Raw genomic sequence first — 17191 nt, forward strand, 5'->3', positions numbered from 1 at the left:
AAAATTTGCATACAATTTGTATTATTTAGCCAAAATAATGATGTTGAAACTCGAAACCAAATTAATGTTTCCAATGAATTAAACAATGCTACTAAGTTTATAGAATAAATTACGGAATTAGATGAAATTATAATTACTTAAAATTAAATCTAATATATAATTAGATTAAATTATAATCTTTAAAATTAAATCTAACTTTCAAAGTTTGTATGACTTCTTATAGCATGAAGAGTACGGTGAATTTAAGTAATAAAATGTTATTACTTATTTTAAGTGATAATTTACTTTTTATGCGTATATATAGCAGGAAATAAGAAATTTATCTTTTTCCAATACTAAAAATACATTTAATATTTGGCCATGCATATCAAGTTATAATATGGTCTGAAATTAAACATAAGAAACAAGTAGCCAACTAAGACATAATTATTGGATGATCCAAATTTTTTATCTTGAATATCAAAGGAATTTTACATTTCTATGATCTAATGTATTCATATGTTTAATTTGGGTATGTTTAATTATTTATTTTTTAAGAAGATAGTATATTTTAAGAAGATTGATGAAAGCATTATCAAAACAAAAATAATAATAAATGCTCTATATATGGATCCTCTAGAGTTGAACAATTGTTTGCATGATCGTTCTATATTTGCTCCTACGCTTGACGTTGTTGATGGGGTTAACCAGTTCATGATTTCGTTGGATTAGTCCCAGGGTCGAATTTATCATAGATCACTCTAATGGTTTGTGTAATGACACCAAATTGATAATTATACGGTTAGGTTTATGTTTTGGAGGCTCGAGTATTGGGTGACCATAATATCAGTCATAAAGTCTTGATTTCTCGAATGTCTTTAATATCTTATGATCTGCTATATTATTCTATGTCTTACTTTACAATTTCTACACTTTAACTATTTATATCATTTCAAAAAAGTAAACGAGATTCCTATTCATGGATGGAGGGAGTATATGTTTATAATTTTTTCTACGTTCATTATTTTAATCTATTTAACAGTAAATATATTTTTATTATTTGAAATTTTTTTGTCCCACGAGTGAAGTTAATATAAAGGCTATATAGAATTAATAATAAAACGAATTTAAGACAGAGCCCAATATCCCAAGCGGCCCATTGTTATGTGATAAAAAAAAAAAAAATCGATACGAATAATATAAATCCGAGAAAAGTGGAAGAACAAAATAGAGCGCACACACTTGCTACAAAAACCTAAAACCCTAGACTCACAACTTCTCGATACCTCTGTTCATGGCAGCTTCAGAGGCTTCGATGGAGGTCGAGGAGGTGAAGGTTCCGGCCGAGGATACCGACAATGGCGCCGCGAAGCGCTCCAGAGAGGAGGATGTGGAGGCTGAGCCGGAGGAGAAGAGAACGAAAACCGAGGATGGCGCTGGAGAAGGAGAGGCAATAGCCGCTGAGTTGGTTGTTGGACCCAAAACTTTCGATACCTCTGTTGCCATGTTTGATTATTTCTTTAAGCTTCTTCATTCCTGGTCTCCCAATTTTAATGTCAATAAGGTAATCACTACTTCTTCATTGATTCATTTTAGCCCTAATTTCCTTTCTATTTACTGAAATATGTTGATGTATTTGTGTTTTGGATCATAATTTTTCTATTCAAATTATTATAAATGGCTGTATGTTGGTCGTATATTATGATTTTTGGGGATATAGTTGATTTTGGATATTTTTATCACTGTGAGGTTAGGATTGTACTAAGTATGTGTTAACGATGCTACAAGATATGATATTTATCGACGTCACATAGATTGAATGTTCGATAACATATGCTGTGAATATTATGTGTGACGTGAGAATTGGAATGGTCTGTTCCCAAATTATACTATGATTGTAGAAAAAACAGTGCAAGTTTGATGTGTTTTTATTTGTCACAATATCAAATTGAGAAACTTTGCTAAGCTTACCCTTCTTGCTTGTTTAGCCACAGCCTGCCTTTTAATTTCATTGCATTACCAATGAAAAATGTATACAGCTCAAGAAATTATCAGATAATAATGATTAACCAAGCCATTCATCTGTGATGTGCCAAATTATTTAAAAACCAGTAATTGTAAGAATTTGACTTGATAAATGAAATGAATCGAATATGGCATGCATTTATTGAATTATTCATATGTAAAATCTAAACGAAGAACTTAAATTTATCACAGTTGGTCCAATAGTAGGAATAGAATTCCATTCACACTTGCTCTCAGTTGCTCAGTTTAGTTTTGAACATTAATTCTATTGGTTATCAAGTTGCCATGTTGTATAATACCTTAGCTGTCCATTTAAGCTTCAACCATTTTCTTCAGCTGTGTATGCTCTGAATCACAGAATCTCAAACTACTCTAATCCCACTTCTTATCTTTTCGCTCATTCAGTGTATGAGCATCTATAATATACTCTATCTCGAACTATTGTTATCTGACCTCTTAGCTTTTTATGCATTCAGTATGAGTACTTGGTGTTGCTAGAGTTGCTCAAGAAAGGTCATGTAGAGGCGGACAGAAAAATTGGCGCGGGTGTGAAAGCTTTCCAAGTCCGCTTCCATCCCCAGTTCAAAAGTCGCTGCTTCTTCCTCATAAGGGAGGATGACTCTGTTGATGACTTCAGCTTCAGAAAATGTGTGGATCACATTTCTCCATTGCCGGAAAACATGCAAGTCAAACACGATGCCAATAAGGCCTTGCGTGGAAAAGGAGGAGGCCGTGGACGCGGCGGCGGCCGTGGACGTGGCAGAGGTTGGAAGTGAAGAAATACTAATACTAGTATAATTTAAGTGCAACGTTTTTGTAGTTGTTAAAGAAACTCAATGAATGTTGTTCTCTACTCTTCTTTATGCTGCAGAATTTTCCTTAACATGTGCAATTTATTGATATATTTTTGCTTCAGTTGCGCTAATTTGTTTTCATAATTATATTAAAATGCACGCATATAGTTTGTGATGTGGCAAAGTTTTGAATGTCTATTATCCAATTTGGAGGAACACAAAATCTCAAAACATGTAAAACACTATATAACATATCTGAGTTTTTATGTAAGAATAAAAGCGAATTGACGACGGGTGTAGTAAGTTGCCTACCAAACTGGAATCTGATGCATTAAACGCCTCACTAAATTCTAGTATTTGTTCCAACAAAAGAGAGATGCTGGTTGAGCTCTACATAAAACACACACATGCCGCTGGCATGTTCAACACGCTTAACTACATAATTATTACGTACATTTGCCAAAAATGGCTTTGATACCATAATTGTACTTGTACAGGAGGTACAATAGTAGGAACTAGTAGAAAGTGGAGTATATAAAATACTATGAGTTGGTACAATGTAGGAACTAGTGAGTTGAGGAAAGTCTCCAGCAAATAAGAGTGATTGTGTAGGAAAGTATGTCCTCCACTGAATCAATGGGATAGATGACTTACATAAAGGCCGGGACGGACGCCAAAACACTCTTTCAATCCAACGGAGGGCGGATGCTAAAGCTCTCTTCAATACATTTGGGAAGATAGAGATACGTCATATTCAACTTCTAACAAAATTCATATCACCTTTTCTCTTTTATAAAAGGAAGAGTGGTGACTCATTTTTATCTTCTCGAGAACTGAAGAATGTTTTGGCGTCCGCCACTGTCTTTATTTAAGGCATCTACCCACCCCATTTAGTGGAGGACACAATTTCCTACACAATCACTCTTATATGCTTGAGAATGTCCTTCACTCACTACTTGTAATAATTCAGTATATTTTATATATTTTCTATTAGTTCCTACTACTATGTTTTGATTTTGTACCATTCTAAGCTTAATCCTAAAGGCAAATAGAGTTGTCAAATGGGTCATGCCCATGCTCGGAGAGGCTCTCTTTGTTTGAGGCCTGAGCCCACATATGAAACGGGTTAAATTAGGCCAGTTTTTTTTATATATATCTCTGAGCCTTGTCCACCTGGATTTTTTTTTATAGTACTATAAGTTTATAAAAGTAAGAAAAATTAAAAAGACTTTTAAGAGATTAACTTTGGTGGGCTTCTAGTAAGCCGTTCGTGAGCTAGGCTTGGGTTTGCAAATAAACTCAATTGAATTAGTCAGAAATCAGAATAGACAAGCCCAGCTCAGAACCCGTTGTATTGATTGTAGTGATTAGTGGCAGATCTACAAAGAAGTGGTAGAATACTAGAATGTTAGTACAAGTATTTTGTAATTCTAACATACTAATAATGTTTGAATTAAATTCAATTCATTAACATAATAATGTTATTCAAATAATAGTAAATTCACTTTTCATAATGAAGTTTTTTAAGTATAGTAAAAAAAATTAACATATTTAGCAGAATAAATTAAATTTGAAATGATTAAATGATGAATTAGGCTTCCGACTCCCTCTCTTCTACGAATCCAGAGATATGCGTTTCTCGTTCGACTTACCGGAGGGCCGTCAATCTCCGGCTCCTTCTCCTTCGCCGTCGAGTTCGACTCCCAAGTCAGAGCTCGAATGGTTCCCACTGCAGAACCACCCGCTCTTCTCCTCCGCCACTGCTACGCCCGCCGCCGCCCTCGATACTTCCGGAAGAAAGCCCCCCAATCTCATGGCCTGGGATGGAGCTTCGCGGCTATACATTTGGGACTTGGAGACGAAATGCCTCCACCGCCTATCAATTCGCTTGGGCGAGCCGGACCCCTCTTCCATCCTCGCTGCTTCCCCCTCTAAGGTCTTTCATTCGATTCAGTATTCACGTGCTCTGTCTGTGTGTGTGTGTGAGAGAGAGAGAGCAATTATGAAAAGCTAGGGTTTAAGAGGGGTTTATGAAATTTTAATTTCGCATACTTAAATGTCTAATTTAGTTGAAATTCTGATAGAATGTAACGTTACTAGCTTTAGATTTGGTTTCCAACCATTAGATGGATAAATTATGATAGCACATTACTTAATTGAGCTTTTTTAATCCTTTGGGGAGAGGAGCTATGTTGTAGAAGGGATGAATGTGGACTCCACTCATACTTACATGCTCTCTTATAGGTGTTGCAAGCGGAAACACCAGTCAGCTTTGAGGTGAGTAAGATTTCTATCAACAAAAATGGCTCAGCTATGCTCCTGGCCGGGACGGAGGGCCTATGTGTTATGTACCTTTATGGACGCTCTTCACTAGCACAAAATACCATCATCTGTCGGTATGATAATATTACTATTTGCCAAGTCTCTACCTCTCTGCTTAATGATATTTTATTTACTTCCGACTGCATCACAGGCATATAGCAGTGTACGGATGGTGTAAGTTTGAGTTTTATTCCGTGATTTCATTTGATTACTAGTACTCCCTCCGTCCCTCTGCAATAGAGGCATTTCATTTTCAGCACTCGTTTTGCAAAAATGATAATAAATAATTAAAGTAAAGAGAAAGTGAGGTAAGAGAGAGAATAATATAGAGAAGACTCTTATCTATATTATTCTCTCTCTTACTTTACTCTTTCTCCATATTAAATATTTATTATCATTTTTGCAAAACGAGTGCTCAAAATGAAACGCCTCTACTACAGAGGGATAGAGGGAGTAGTATTTAGGCTTTGTTGATTTACATGCGAAGTGTCTAATTTTGAATACACCTCATTATGAGCAGCGTCGACTGCAATGGTTGAAACCATCTCTGCAATCTCCTTAGATGCTGATTCATTTCTATGGCTGGCTCATCCTTCTTTGTATTCCATTAGTCATGTATGATAGTTTAGGTGGTGCTCTCCGACCTCTGTGAATGCAAGGACTATACTGTTGGGTGTTTCATTAGTTATGTATAATAAATCCTGTTCTCTAAGCTCTTCATCAGTCTGGCTATGAAACAAGTAGTGTGTGTAGCATATGCCAAGTACTTCAGTTTTTGTGGTAGTCTTTCGATCAATTATGCATATTTCTATACGACTCCTCCGAAGCTGGATTTCGTTCTACAATATTATACCTACTGGTGTACATGATATATTGGCCTAATAGACTGACAATACCACTGCTATGACCTAAACCTTTTCAGGACCGTTTCTCTTGGTTCAGAGATTTACTTCCAGAGAAACAACTTCATACGCATTCTACAGATTTGCTGGCACCCATACAGTGATACACACTTGGGAATCCTGTCGTCTGATTCTGTTTTCAGGTATACATTTTTTACTGGACGATGGACATAGTTCTATGAAGTTACATTTCTGATCTATTTAGCAAATATTTGTTCTCTCTCTCAAGCAAGGTGAACGTACAGTACATTTGTTAGAGGTGAATTTTTTGTTATTCTTGTACTTCTTTGCAAAACTTATTCTGGTAATTTGGAAAAAGAATAGTGCAAAAAAAATGACACACATTAAAGCAGTCAAATAAATAATAAAGGATGTCTTCCTTCTAAGGACTCCTGTTTAACTGTTTTTGTGTGGCAGAAAGAGCTAAATCATTATGTGTGCTCTCAATCGTGAATAATATAACTTTATGTTCTAACGTACCACTCTCTAACAGCTTGAAACATGTGAGCTAAGCTTACGTGAACCATTTATTTTGCAGAATTTTTGATCTGTCTACAGATATTGGGCAGCCAGAGCAGGAATATTATTTACAACCGGTAGAGTATGGGAGTAGCCGTAATGCTGCAGCAATTTGTCCAGTTGATTTCTCTTTTGGTGGTGAACATTTATGGGATAAATTCAGTGTAAGGGTGCTCTCTTTCACGTGGCAGTCTAACATGAATATCTTTGTAGTGTTCATATCTATGAGTGACATTTTATTTTGTTGCTGCTGAAACTTGGTACTTGCCCATTTACGCTCTATTGGAATTCTCTGATTTTGATATTTTGTTAACATTTGCATATTGATTGATATATTGTTTGGCTGAAAAATGACACTTAATATCATATATGTATGCTTATGACTATTTTCTTGACTCTTAAAAATATATGTTTGTGCTAATTGACCTGAAATTCAGCCTGGTATTGTAATAAAAACTAGAAAGTGCAGTGAGCATATTAATATCAAGTATTAACATATAATGTTTGCTGATGTTCCTCTTTTTACCTGTTTAGCATATTATGATATCTTGGCATATGTCAGTTGTCAGCTGCATGCTAAGTGCTAAGTATCTTATCTACTCATGAGAATATTCATGATTCTGTGCAAGGACTGGAGACCACACTGTGAGCAGTTGTTTGAAGTTTTGGCTTCTAATAAGTAACTCAATAGGTTTTGAATATAATTGTATTTTGAATACATTTGTATGTGCCTATAAGTATCTTATCTAATCATGAGAATATTCATGATGTTGTGCAAGGACTGCAGACCACATTGTGAGCAGTTGTTTGAAGTTTTGGCTTCTAATAAGTAACTGAATAGGCTTTGAATATATTTGTATGTACTGAAGAAAATACTAATAACCATGCTCATTTTTCAGGTTTTTATCTTGTTTAGTGATGGATCCACTTACATAATTTGCCCTGTTGTTCCTTTTGCAAGGTAATTTTGTTTTGCATAATCTCTGATTTGCCTTCGGCTTTTTGGATCAATTTTTTTGCTTATGGTAGTTACCCTGTTTGACTAAAAATACTTTGTCGTGAAAATTTTGTTTTGAGGCTTTGCTGCTATTCTGTTGTCTCACTATGTCAAAACTTAATCCCTGTGATGATTCTAACAATGCCTTAAAAAATAAATTATACTCCCTCCGTCCCGCTTTAGCAGTCCCGGTTGAGTTGGGCACATGTTTTAAGGAGAGTTTGAGTGTGTATTAAATAAATATGGTAGTGGATGTTGGGACCCAACTTTTTTAACAATTTTACATTTAAAACACTTTTTCTAATGCTTATTTTCGGCTGTTACTATCACTAATTAGATTTTTTTTTTAACTTAGCAATATTAACATTAATGATATTTTAATTTCTGTAGAGATACACCCAATTCAGTATATCACCAAACAAAACAAAAAGAACGACCAAAGGAAGAGGGGTAGAAGATAATTTGGGAATCAAGCTCTGAATCAAACAATCAAAATTAAAATTTAGAATCTGTCCAAAATTAACAAGCAAATTTTCGTCAACAAAGTGAAACAAAAATGACTTTTTAATTTCTGTAAACACACCAAAATTCCAAAACCCAGTGGACTGGACAAACAAAGAGGATTAAAATCAAATCCTGGCCGTGGTGAAATCGGCAAAGAATGCCGGCGGATTATTAGTGTAGGCGGTGACATGAGCGTAGGTGGAAGCGCTGCCGCTGAAGAGCTCCGGGTCGGAGTGCAGTAGGCCTCTGTTGGTCGAACGACACTGGGCTGGTCGAGTCCAGGGGCGAGAGACTGTCGTCGCTGCCGTTTAAGGGGCAGTTGGATTTGAGGGAGGAGTAAACACAGGGTTCCAGATCTAGTGTTCGCAAGGAAGGGGACGCGCAGTAAAGAGAGAGAGGGATGAGGGGAATGTGAAAGGTTTTTCTTTTAATTGGGTTTTATATTTAGTTGTTTAGTTGATTTTAAAATTAGAATGAAGTCATTTTTTAATGCACTGAGTTCAACCGGGACTCCTAAAGCGGGACGCTTGAAATTGTCCAACCGGGACTGCTAAAGCGGGACGGAGGGAGTAATGATTTATGGGTTTCCATTCTTCTCAATAAATAACCTCTACATCCTCACATTACCTGTTTTCTCAATTCTGACAATGTCCACCACTTATAAACAGCTTGTATAAATGGGAATCTATTTTGGAGCTTTATAATGACGCTCATACATTTGGGCTAAAATCATCCAATTCAAAAGCTGTTAGTAATTCGAATATGGCAATCTCATGGCTGGAGGCAACATTTCCTGAGTTAGTTCATCAAGATGGAGGTGGTGGACAGTTGCATATTGTTAGAGCTCAGCCTTTTGTCCATATGGATGCATCAGTTTCATTGCAGGTAAACTTTATCACTTTCTTTTCATTTGTTTACAGAAGTCTCGTGTTGATTCATGTCCGTTCCTTCCTTTGGTTGAATGGAAAATGTCCTATCTTCGATGTTGCAAGAATAAGATGCTTCTGTTTATTATCTAGTAATAACTAATTTATACTTTGTTCAAGTAGCTGGAGTTTTGAGTCAATTGCATTAAATGAATTAATGGTAGTTGTTACAGTTAATGGTTGAACAGCCTTGTGTTTGATTTTCTTTTCCATATCTCTGGATTGGTTGTCTTCAGTCCGTTGCCAAACTTAATTTCCTTTTGTCCAGGCCCTTCATCTTAAATACAATATTAATTTCAGGGGCCTCTGCATAACATGTGTGATGGTGTGACTGAAGATTCTGATGTTCAGAAAGGCACATGTGAAGGGCGTGCGGTCAGTTTTCATTACAATTTAGTTGGCAAAGACACAATTCTTGTGATTGCTCGTAGTGATGGGCAATTGCAACTGGATGCTTTGGCTGATGAAATTCAGCCAGTATGGACGATGGGTAGCGCACCTCGTCTTTGTTTCACCTCATCAGATAAGATAGCTGGTGTTGCTATGATATGTGAGTCTTTCTTGAGTAGTCCTACTGTTTTGAAGCTAGATCAGACCCCGTATTCTACTGCTTGGTTGGGCCAGCCGCCTCCTTTGCTGAGGTTAGCCATTGTGGATTTAGCTTTGCCTATCGAAAGTAGTTCTCTGATTGGCATGATTAGTGATCCTCTCTTACCTGAAAGAACATTTTGTATTCATGCTGGAGGGATAGATTCAATAGTCTTGCATTTTCTCCCCTTCACTAACCACACAACTGGGAAGGAAGAGCCAATTAGAACTCCATCTGTGAATTCTGTACTTAGTACATGCCCTGGCGACTCATCCTCCCCATCACCTCTTCATGGTTTCCTGGCTTTATCAGATTCTTATGGTAGTTCGTGGATTGTGGGACTTACTTCTTCTAATGACTGTATAGTGCTACAGATGGAAACTTGGAATGTATTGCTTACTGATGCTTTTGATAAGATCCAAGAAAATTTAACTACAGAAGAGACAACAAGTACAAAACAAACAGGTTTTAACACAATAATAAGCAAAGAGCTTCTCAATGGGCCGAAGGCAGTTCTATTGCCCCCTTCTGCACCAAATTTGCGCTCTGTAACAGCTGATTCTATTGAAGGACGATCCATGCTTCATCAGTATTTCAAGCTGTTTCATGAAAATTATGTGGAGTATGCACACAAGGTATGGATTATTGTGCCATACGTAGTGTTTCCACTTAGATATGTAGTAGTAATACATTATGTGGACAAAATGTTGTTGGCCACTTATTATTTTTGTGGAATGGAATCTGGTTGATATCAAACAAGAAGCTTATAGAAAAATTTGAGCATGTAGGATCGTACAAACTGCAAACTTGGATTCTAGTAGGTTTTACTGTTGGAGACACACGCTACCCCATAAGTTAGCTCCTTATTGATATACTCATGAATAAATATGGCGTTTTAATGTTGTTGATAGGTGCACTTTGAGCTCCAGCGTCATGCGCCTCAGTTGAAAAAAGTAATTGACGGAGAGCATTCTCGGTTGCACAAGATGCAACAGAAGCTCTTGGAAGTTGAAACAAAACAGGAAAATTTAGAGGATCGTGTAGATCGTGCAGTTAAGATTCACAGTTCCTTAGAGGAACGGCTACAAAGCTTGAGGAGCCTGCCTGGACTGCAGAAAAACCCACTTTCTAAAGCGGAAAGAGAATTCAAGATGGAACTAGGTAATGTTTCTCCTTTCTCCTTTCTAAATGAATACTCCACTTAACTGTGGTCTTGCTAAAACTAGACATGCTTACAGTTTTCATGAATTATTTCTTGTAAAATTGGCCTTATCCTTTTTTTAAAATTTTCCTTGTGTTTTTCAATTTTCCTCAGATAAATTTACTGGATTGGAGTTGGATGCATTGCACTCTTCCATTGAAGCTCTGAGTGCAAGAACAAAAAGATACACTCATTCGTTGCAGGCTGATTCCCCAACTCAACGAACACAAAGGCTAATGAGAAGAGGAAATATGGTTCCAGATGATGGTGTTTCTGAACTCAAGTCTTTACTTGAAAAACTCTCGCTGATAAACAGCGAGAACAGCAAAAAGGTGAAACTCGTTGAATCCGCATTGAAAGCCAGGGAAATCACAGATTGACTGAAACCACACTGCAGCAAATAGTGTTTTGAATGTGTATATTGGACCTTTTCATTGTCGATGCCTGAGCTCCATGACCTTACCTTGTCTGTTTAGCAGAAAACGTGCTTACTTTGTTTTGTAAAATGCAGTCATAACCAACTTTGTATTCTCTGCATTAACATTTCCATTCTTAACATAACTTTACTCTATCAAATGTCCAAGACAAATCAAGTATTTTTACTAGTGATTATAAATGGGGGGATATTTGATTATCAAAACAGCACCTTTTTATTTTACTCTGATTTATGGTATCATGACAAAATTCAAACAAAAGTTGATACAAACTTCAAACTCCTACCGGTAGGTGTTAGATGTTATAGCTCCAGCCTTGACAGGGTAGAGTGTGCACCCCAAGGCTAAAAGCCAAACTCATAAGTTGAGAGATGTTAACAAAATAAGAGCAACTTCATTTCCATCTCTGCACTGCAATGGTTGAGAATAATGTGGTTGAAAAACAAGAAATTCAACTTAGCAGGAAGCTTGTGGCGTCTCCATGAAAAGGTACTGCAACAGAAAAATATTTCTCAGACCAAGCATGCCCATACTACTTAAATCAATCATCATAATCTCATTCGTTCCTTTTTATTACCTCGAAGGATTTTCCTGATTTTTCAAACTCGAGCATGCTGAGAGCAACTTCACAGCTCTGTGAGACGATGGGCTCGGGGTCTTTGGCAAATTCCTCAAGCAGAGCAATCGATTCTTCATCTACAACATAAAAACTGTGTGAAGACGAACACAGACAAATTGAAATGTGTACCAGAAAGCTGGTGGGCTCGGTGTTTGTGCTGAAGCGAAGCAGTCTATGTAAAGATTTAATTTTTTTTTGTAATAAAGTCCACATCTTTGTAAACAGATTGTAAATCAATTCAGCTTCTATAAAAGCATGCAAATTAAAATGTAGAGAGGCTGAACCTGCAATAGAACCAAGTGCCTCTGCTGCTTCGTGTCGAACCATAGGATGTTCATTTACATCTCTTAGAACCTGTGAAAGTGCATCTGAAGCTTTCTTGTTCTGCAGTTGGCCCAAGACATAAGCAACCTGGAACTCAATCAAAATCAAATAGTTGCAAAGGAATTATTCCAAGTCACCTCACATCTAATATCATGTCAGTCGACAGCATGATCTACGGGACAACAAACTCAAAGATTAACCAGAAAAGATAAACAAACCTCATGCCGCAGTAGAGCACTATTGGCACCTAAAGACTCAACGATAGCAGAAACAGCTTCTTCTCGCCCAAGGTTTCTAAGAGCAAAAAGAGCAGCATACCGCTCGTACATGCCCTTGTCTTCATTCAGTAGAACTTCCCTATAAAGTAAAGAAGTTGATAAAGCAACCAAATGATATAAAAACATGAACTAATGATATTTCTGTAAAATAACCACCTGAGTTCTTCTACAGAAGAAGACGCAGCAGGAGCCGCAGGGTCCACTGACAAGAAAGGGGATGTCTCAGTCACAGAAGTATTCTTCAACCCATCAATTCGACTCAGAGCTAGTTCACACGTCTCTCTAACTTCCTGAGCTGGATCTGAAACCAAACTATTCTTAAGAAGCGGGGCATTACGTTCCAAACCAATCGCACCAAGAGCTTCTGCAGCCTGAATATTTATAAATTCACAAATTATGAGACACCGCTTGATATTTTTGAATACAAAATCAAGATTCAAAAGCACATACCTCGTGGCGCACAATGGGATGCAATGAAAGATCATTTAAAACAGCTTCTAATGCAGGGATAGCTTCAGCATCTTGCATTTGACCCAAAGCAAATGCCGCCTCATGTGCGAGCAGGTTTGAAGTGTCCCTAGTTGCTGAAGTAGAGTTTACATCAAACTAGTTTAATGAGGCAGTTTTTTTCAGTCTCGGGCAACAGAAACTAAACGGATGTAACAACCAACCAGGACCAGATGAAACTTATAGCATTTTATCAAACTACTTCCTCCATCCACGAATAAGAGTCCCGTTTTCCCATTTTGGTTCGTCCACGAATAAGAGTCCCGGTTCATAATTACCATAAATGGTAAAGAGACCCCACATTCCACTAACTCATTCAACTCACATATCATTTAAAACTAATATATACAAGTGGGACCCCTATTCCACTAACTTTCTTCCACCCACTTTTCTTAACATTTCTTAAAACCCGCGCCATTTAGAAATGGGACTATTAATCGTGGACGGAGGGAGTATATTCTATATTTCATTTACTAAACAAAAGCAAACTGTCATGCAAAAGGACTATTAAACAAATTTTTCCAATTTTAAACTCGCATCAAGCATCTGAAAAGCTGCAGCTTCTAGAACGAAAGAAAGCTTAATGTTTCCATGTTCATATTAATGGCGGAAGGATACTTCACTTAGAAGAGCATAGAGACTAACAAGATATTGTTTCCCAGAAGTTTCACGCTGAAATAAAGTATGCAGTTAAAACACTACAAATCTAACACCTTGCTTAGAAAGAAGAACAAAGAAAACCCCAAAGAACATTTGTAAGTTGATATATGTAAGATACCTTGGATGAGAGCATTACGGGGTGCAGCGCCACGTAGGTTGCGGAGTGAAAAGAGGACTCTAAACCGCTCGGAGATAGGCTGCTTTTCGTCCAACAACCGTTCGCAAAGAAACTTCTCTGTTTCCGGCAGCACTTTAAATGAACGTTCACTATCCATTAGGAAATTTTAACGCCAAGAATTGATTATGGTTCAAGCCTAAGAGCACTCCCAATGGAGTTCCCTTATTTCTCCCTTATTTCTCCCTAACTCCTGCCACATCAGCGCCACATCAGCATCACATTTTATCCCCAGTTTTTAGCCAACCCCTACAATGGTTTCTCCCTTATTTCTCCCTTATTTCTCCCTAACTCAACATTTCATTTTTACATCATCACTAATTTAATTGTTTTATTTTTATATATAATAAAGCTAGCTTATTTAATTTATAAAGATAAATCAAATAAATAGTAATAAAGTTCGTTGTATTAAACACGGGTACACATTACAACGAAGAAAATTAAAAAAAAAAAAAGTACACGAATGGAAATAAAAAATCAAAAAAAAAATTCAAAGAAAAAAAAATTCAAGGGCGGTGGGCGCGGTTTCTATTTGCCCACAATTCTTCGATGATATCGTGTTGTAGTGCTTGATGGGCCTCCTTCTGGTGTATGTCCATGAACGCCTGGAACCGTTCATGTTCGTTGTGCGGTACACCCTGGCGGGCGGACTCGGTTGAGACACCGTGACTCGATGATGCAACACTTGGGTCGTTGGTGACGTCGAGGACGCCTTCGTGTTCATCTTCGATGATCATGTTATGCATGATGATGCACGCATACATGATATCGGCAATATCCCCCTGGTAGAAAAAGCGCGTCGGACCCTTTACCAGTGCAAATCGCGATTGGAGCACCCCAAATGCCCTCTCCACATCCTTGCGCGCAGACTCTTGCGCTCGGGCAAAATACCTTCTTCTATCTCCGAGTGGGCATCTGATCGTCTTCAGAAACACGGGCCATTGCGGATAGATGCCGTCAGCCAGGTAGTACCCCATGTTATGCACATTGCCATTGGCCGTGAATTCGATGGAGGGGCCTAATCCGTTGATCCGCTCGTTGAAAAGGGGCGAGGAATTGAGAACATTTAGGTCGTTGTTCGACCCGGCTATACCAAAATAAGCATGCCAAATCCAAAGCCGTTGGTCGGCAACGGCTTCAAGAATGATGGTGGGATGCGTACCTTTGTAGCCGGTAGTAAACTGGCCTCGCCACGCGGTTGGGCAGTTCTTCCACTGCCAGTGCATACAGTCGATGCTGCCGAGCATCCCCGGAAAGCCGTGGGTCCTCCAGTGCCAATCCAGTAGGAACTGGCAGTCAGCTGCGTCCGGCGAGCGAAGGTAGTGCTCCCCAAATATCTCTCGCACGCCCTGACAGAAATTCTTCAGGCACTCGTTGCCAGTCGTCTCGCCGCATTGCAGATACTCATCGAACATGTCGGCGGACCCTCCATATGCCAACTGCCGGATGGCAACAGTGCATTTCTGTAGGGGCGATAGTCCGGGCTTCCCTGCTGCGTCTCGCTGGAGCCGGAACTCGGGGTAACGCGCGGACAACGCATTAACAATGCGCAGGAAGAGGGAGCGGCGCATTCTGAACCGGCGACGAAATACATCTGCCGGATAACGTGGTTCCTCCGCGAAATAATCGGCGAACAGCCGATCGTGCGCACCAGTGTGGTTGCGAGGGATGTATCGGCGCCGCCGGCGGATTGGCCGTTGGGGGGGTGGCTGCTGCATTCGAGCGATCTCGCTTTGTATGCAGCGGGAGATATAGTTGTTGATTGGGTTGTTGGCGAAACCCGCTACATCCCATCCGGTGGGAGCGGGAGGTACCTCTTCTTCGGAAGAAGAATGTGATATTTCCTCGTCGGACTGAGCACGAGACGATGAATCAGAACTCATTTAATAAAGATGGAGAGAAAAAAGATTGAAAATTTGTGTGAATGAAGTTTGTGGGTGATGAATGGAGGAAGAGGATGAAATATTTATAGGGGTGGGATAAAATAGCCGTTCGGCCAAAAAAAAAAAAAAAAATTTTAAAAATCGCCGATTATCGCCGAGCGTCGCCCACAGTGGCCGGCGATCGCTCGGCGATAATCCGGCGATAAATCGCCACTCGGCGAAGCAACGGTAACATTATCGCCGAATTATCGCCGACTTCGCCACAATGGCCGGCGATAATTCGGCGATAATCGGCGATTTATCGCCGAGAATTCGCCACCTCCATTGGGAGTGCTCTAAACCAAACTCAAAACAACAAATTACTAAAAGTCAACCCAAATCCAACAGAAACAAAAATCTGAAAAATCCAAAAATTCTAAACTCATTTTATTAAAACTATTGCAATTTTCATAAAATATAAATATCATTACATCCATTATAATCAACCAAGACAAATGCCATATCATATTTCCAATCTATGTAAAAAAAGATACAGAAAGACTTGTATAAGTTATTACACTAATGCCATTTCGGTGGAAAGCTCATGTAATCATATAAGAGCTTATATTAGGAGAACTTCACTAATGCATATTATAAAATTCTAAGATAAACTTGTGTTATAAGCTGACAAAAGACTTTAATTGCCTATAGATTAATATAGAGCTGACCATTGGTCAATATCTTGCTGCAAAGGAAAACAAAAACTCCACATGAAGAAGAATGGCAACTAGATGTAGTACAAAATATAAAAAGCATAGACATGGGATAAAATACCCAAGACATGCAATATCCATGAGCATCTAGCTGGAAAAAAAATTACAGCTTGGAATTAGGTAAGAATATGTATTAACAGCAGATTAATTGGTGCACAGCACAAAGCCAATTAATATAGTCATAAATATTTGGAGGAATCCCAATTAGAAGTGTTGCACAATTTTATAGCCATGAACTCTTGAAACAAGTTTGAGCATCACATAATCCAATCCGAATTCAAACTCATAATATTTGGATAGGTCCCAAATGACTATTAAATTCAAGTCATAAAACCTTCTCCTACTTTAATCTTTCAATTTAATGTTACTACAGTAGAATATAAGAGGAATAAGATGTACTTATAAAAAATTCTTACCAATTTAAAGCTTCAAGCTTTTAAATAGTATTTCTTCAATGGAAGATGGAGAAGTGATAGGGGATGAGACAGAGGCGTGGCCGGATGGACTGGCGTCGCGATGGAGGAGCAATTGAGAAATAAGGCTTTTCACTTTTGCTCTCTCTTTTCAAAGGCCCAACAATAAAGGAAGGTTATATACTATGCAGTGGTAGGAGTACCAAATTAGAATAAATTTAGAGCATCCGCAATGGTTAATACGCCAACCATAGGCCAGCCATTCTCTCCTCTGCCACGTCAGCAACACTAAAAAAACCACCTGCCACGTCAGATTTAGGCCAGCCATAGGCCAGCCGCAATAAAAACAATTCAAAATATACTACATTTACGGAATTAAAATTACGAT

At 38.3% G+C, this 17191-nt stretch overlaps 3 protein-coding genes across 3 annotated transcripts; 2 read left to right on the forward strand and 1 right to left on the reverse strand.

The window, feature by feature from the left end:
- Positions 1-1195: 1195 nt before the first annotated feature.
- On the forward strand, positions 1196-2919 carry LOC125186443 (DCL-like protein). The gene is made up of 2 exons (XM_048082810.2): positions 1196-1543; positions 2481-2919. Exons 1-2 carry the CDS (start codon positions 1274-1276, stop codon positions 2778-2780), a joined length of 570 nt encoding a protein of 189 aa, XP_047938767.1. The 5' UTR covers positions 1196-1273; the 3' UTR covers positions 2781-2919.
- Positions 2920-4376: 1457 nt separating this feature from the next.
- On the forward strand, positions 4377-11360 carry MOS7 (nuclear pore complex protein-like protein). Its single transcript, XM_048085302.2, has 9 exons — positions 4377-4734; positions 5043-5194; positions 6043-6165; positions 6561-6705; positions 7441-7502; positions 8711-8927; positions 9269-10192; positions 10469-10718; positions 10873-11360. The coding sequence occupies exons 1-9, from the start codon at positions 4429-4431 to the stop codon at positions 11136-11138; spliced, it is 2445 nt and encodes an 814-aa protein (XP_047941259.1). The 5' UTR covers positions 4377-4428; the 3' UTR covers positions 11139-11360.
- Positions 11361-11384: 24 nt separating this feature from the next.
- On the reverse strand, positions 11385-16964 carry LOC125188454 (deoxyhypusine hydroxylase-like). Its single transcript, XM_048085303.2, has 8 exons — positions 16807-16964; positions 13699-13894; positions 12864-12997; positions 12570-12784; positions 12354-12492; positions 12096-12222; positions 11770-11888; positions 11385-11684 (listed from the first exon to the last, which is right to left on the reverse strand). The coding sequence occupies exons 2-8, from the start codon at positions 13853-13855 to the stop codon at positions 11649-11651; spliced, it is 927 nt and encodes a 308-aa protein (XP_047941260.1). The 5' UTR covers positions 13856-13894; positions 16807-16964; the 3' UTR covers positions 11385-11648.
- Between the last annotated feature and the right edge of the window lie 227 nt (positions 16965-17191).

The sequence above is a fragment of the Salvia hispanica genome, chromosome 5 (genome assembly GCF_029641045.1).
Source record: "Salvia hispanica isolate PSC_SH4W2 chromosome 5, Shi_PSC_v1, whole genome shotgun sequence".
In the NCBI taxonomy this organism is placed as follows: Eukaryota; Viridiplantae; Streptophyta; class Magnoliopsida; order Lamiales; family Lamiaceae; genus Salvia; species Salvia hispanica.

Coding starts and splice junctions, on each gene's coding strand:
- MOS7 (XM_048085302.2), top strand. CDS start 4,429: ATGCGTTTCTCGTTCGACTTACCGGAGGGCCGTCAATCTCCGGCTCCT. Junction 5,195..6,042: donor CAAAATACCATCATCTGTCG/GTATGATAATAT, acceptor AAACCTTTTCAG/GACCGTTTCTCTTGGTTCAG. Junction 8,928..9,268: donor ATGCATCAGTTTCATTGCAG/GTAAACTTTATC, acceptor TATTAATTTCAG/GGGCCTCTGCATAACATGTG.
- LOC125188454 (XM_048085303.2), bottom strand. CDS start 13,855: ATGGATAGTGAACGTTCATTTAAAGTGCTGCCGGAAACAGAGAAGTTT. Junction 12,493..12,569: donor TCTTCTGTAGAAGAACTCAG/GTGGTTATTTTA, acceptor TTTACTTTATAG/GGAAGTTCTACTGAATGAAG. Junction 11,889..12,095: donor GGCACTTGGTTCTATTGCAG/GTTCAGCCTCTC, acceptor TTTATGTTGTAG/ATGAAGAATCGATTGCTCTG.
- LOC125186443 (XM_048082810.2), top strand. CDS start 1,274: ATGGCAGCTTCAGAGGCTTCGATGGAGGTCGAGGAGGTGAAGGTTCCG. Junction 1,544..2,480: donor CCAATTTTAATGTCAATAAG/GTAATCACTACT, acceptor TTATGCATTCAG/TATGAGTACTTGGTGTTGCT.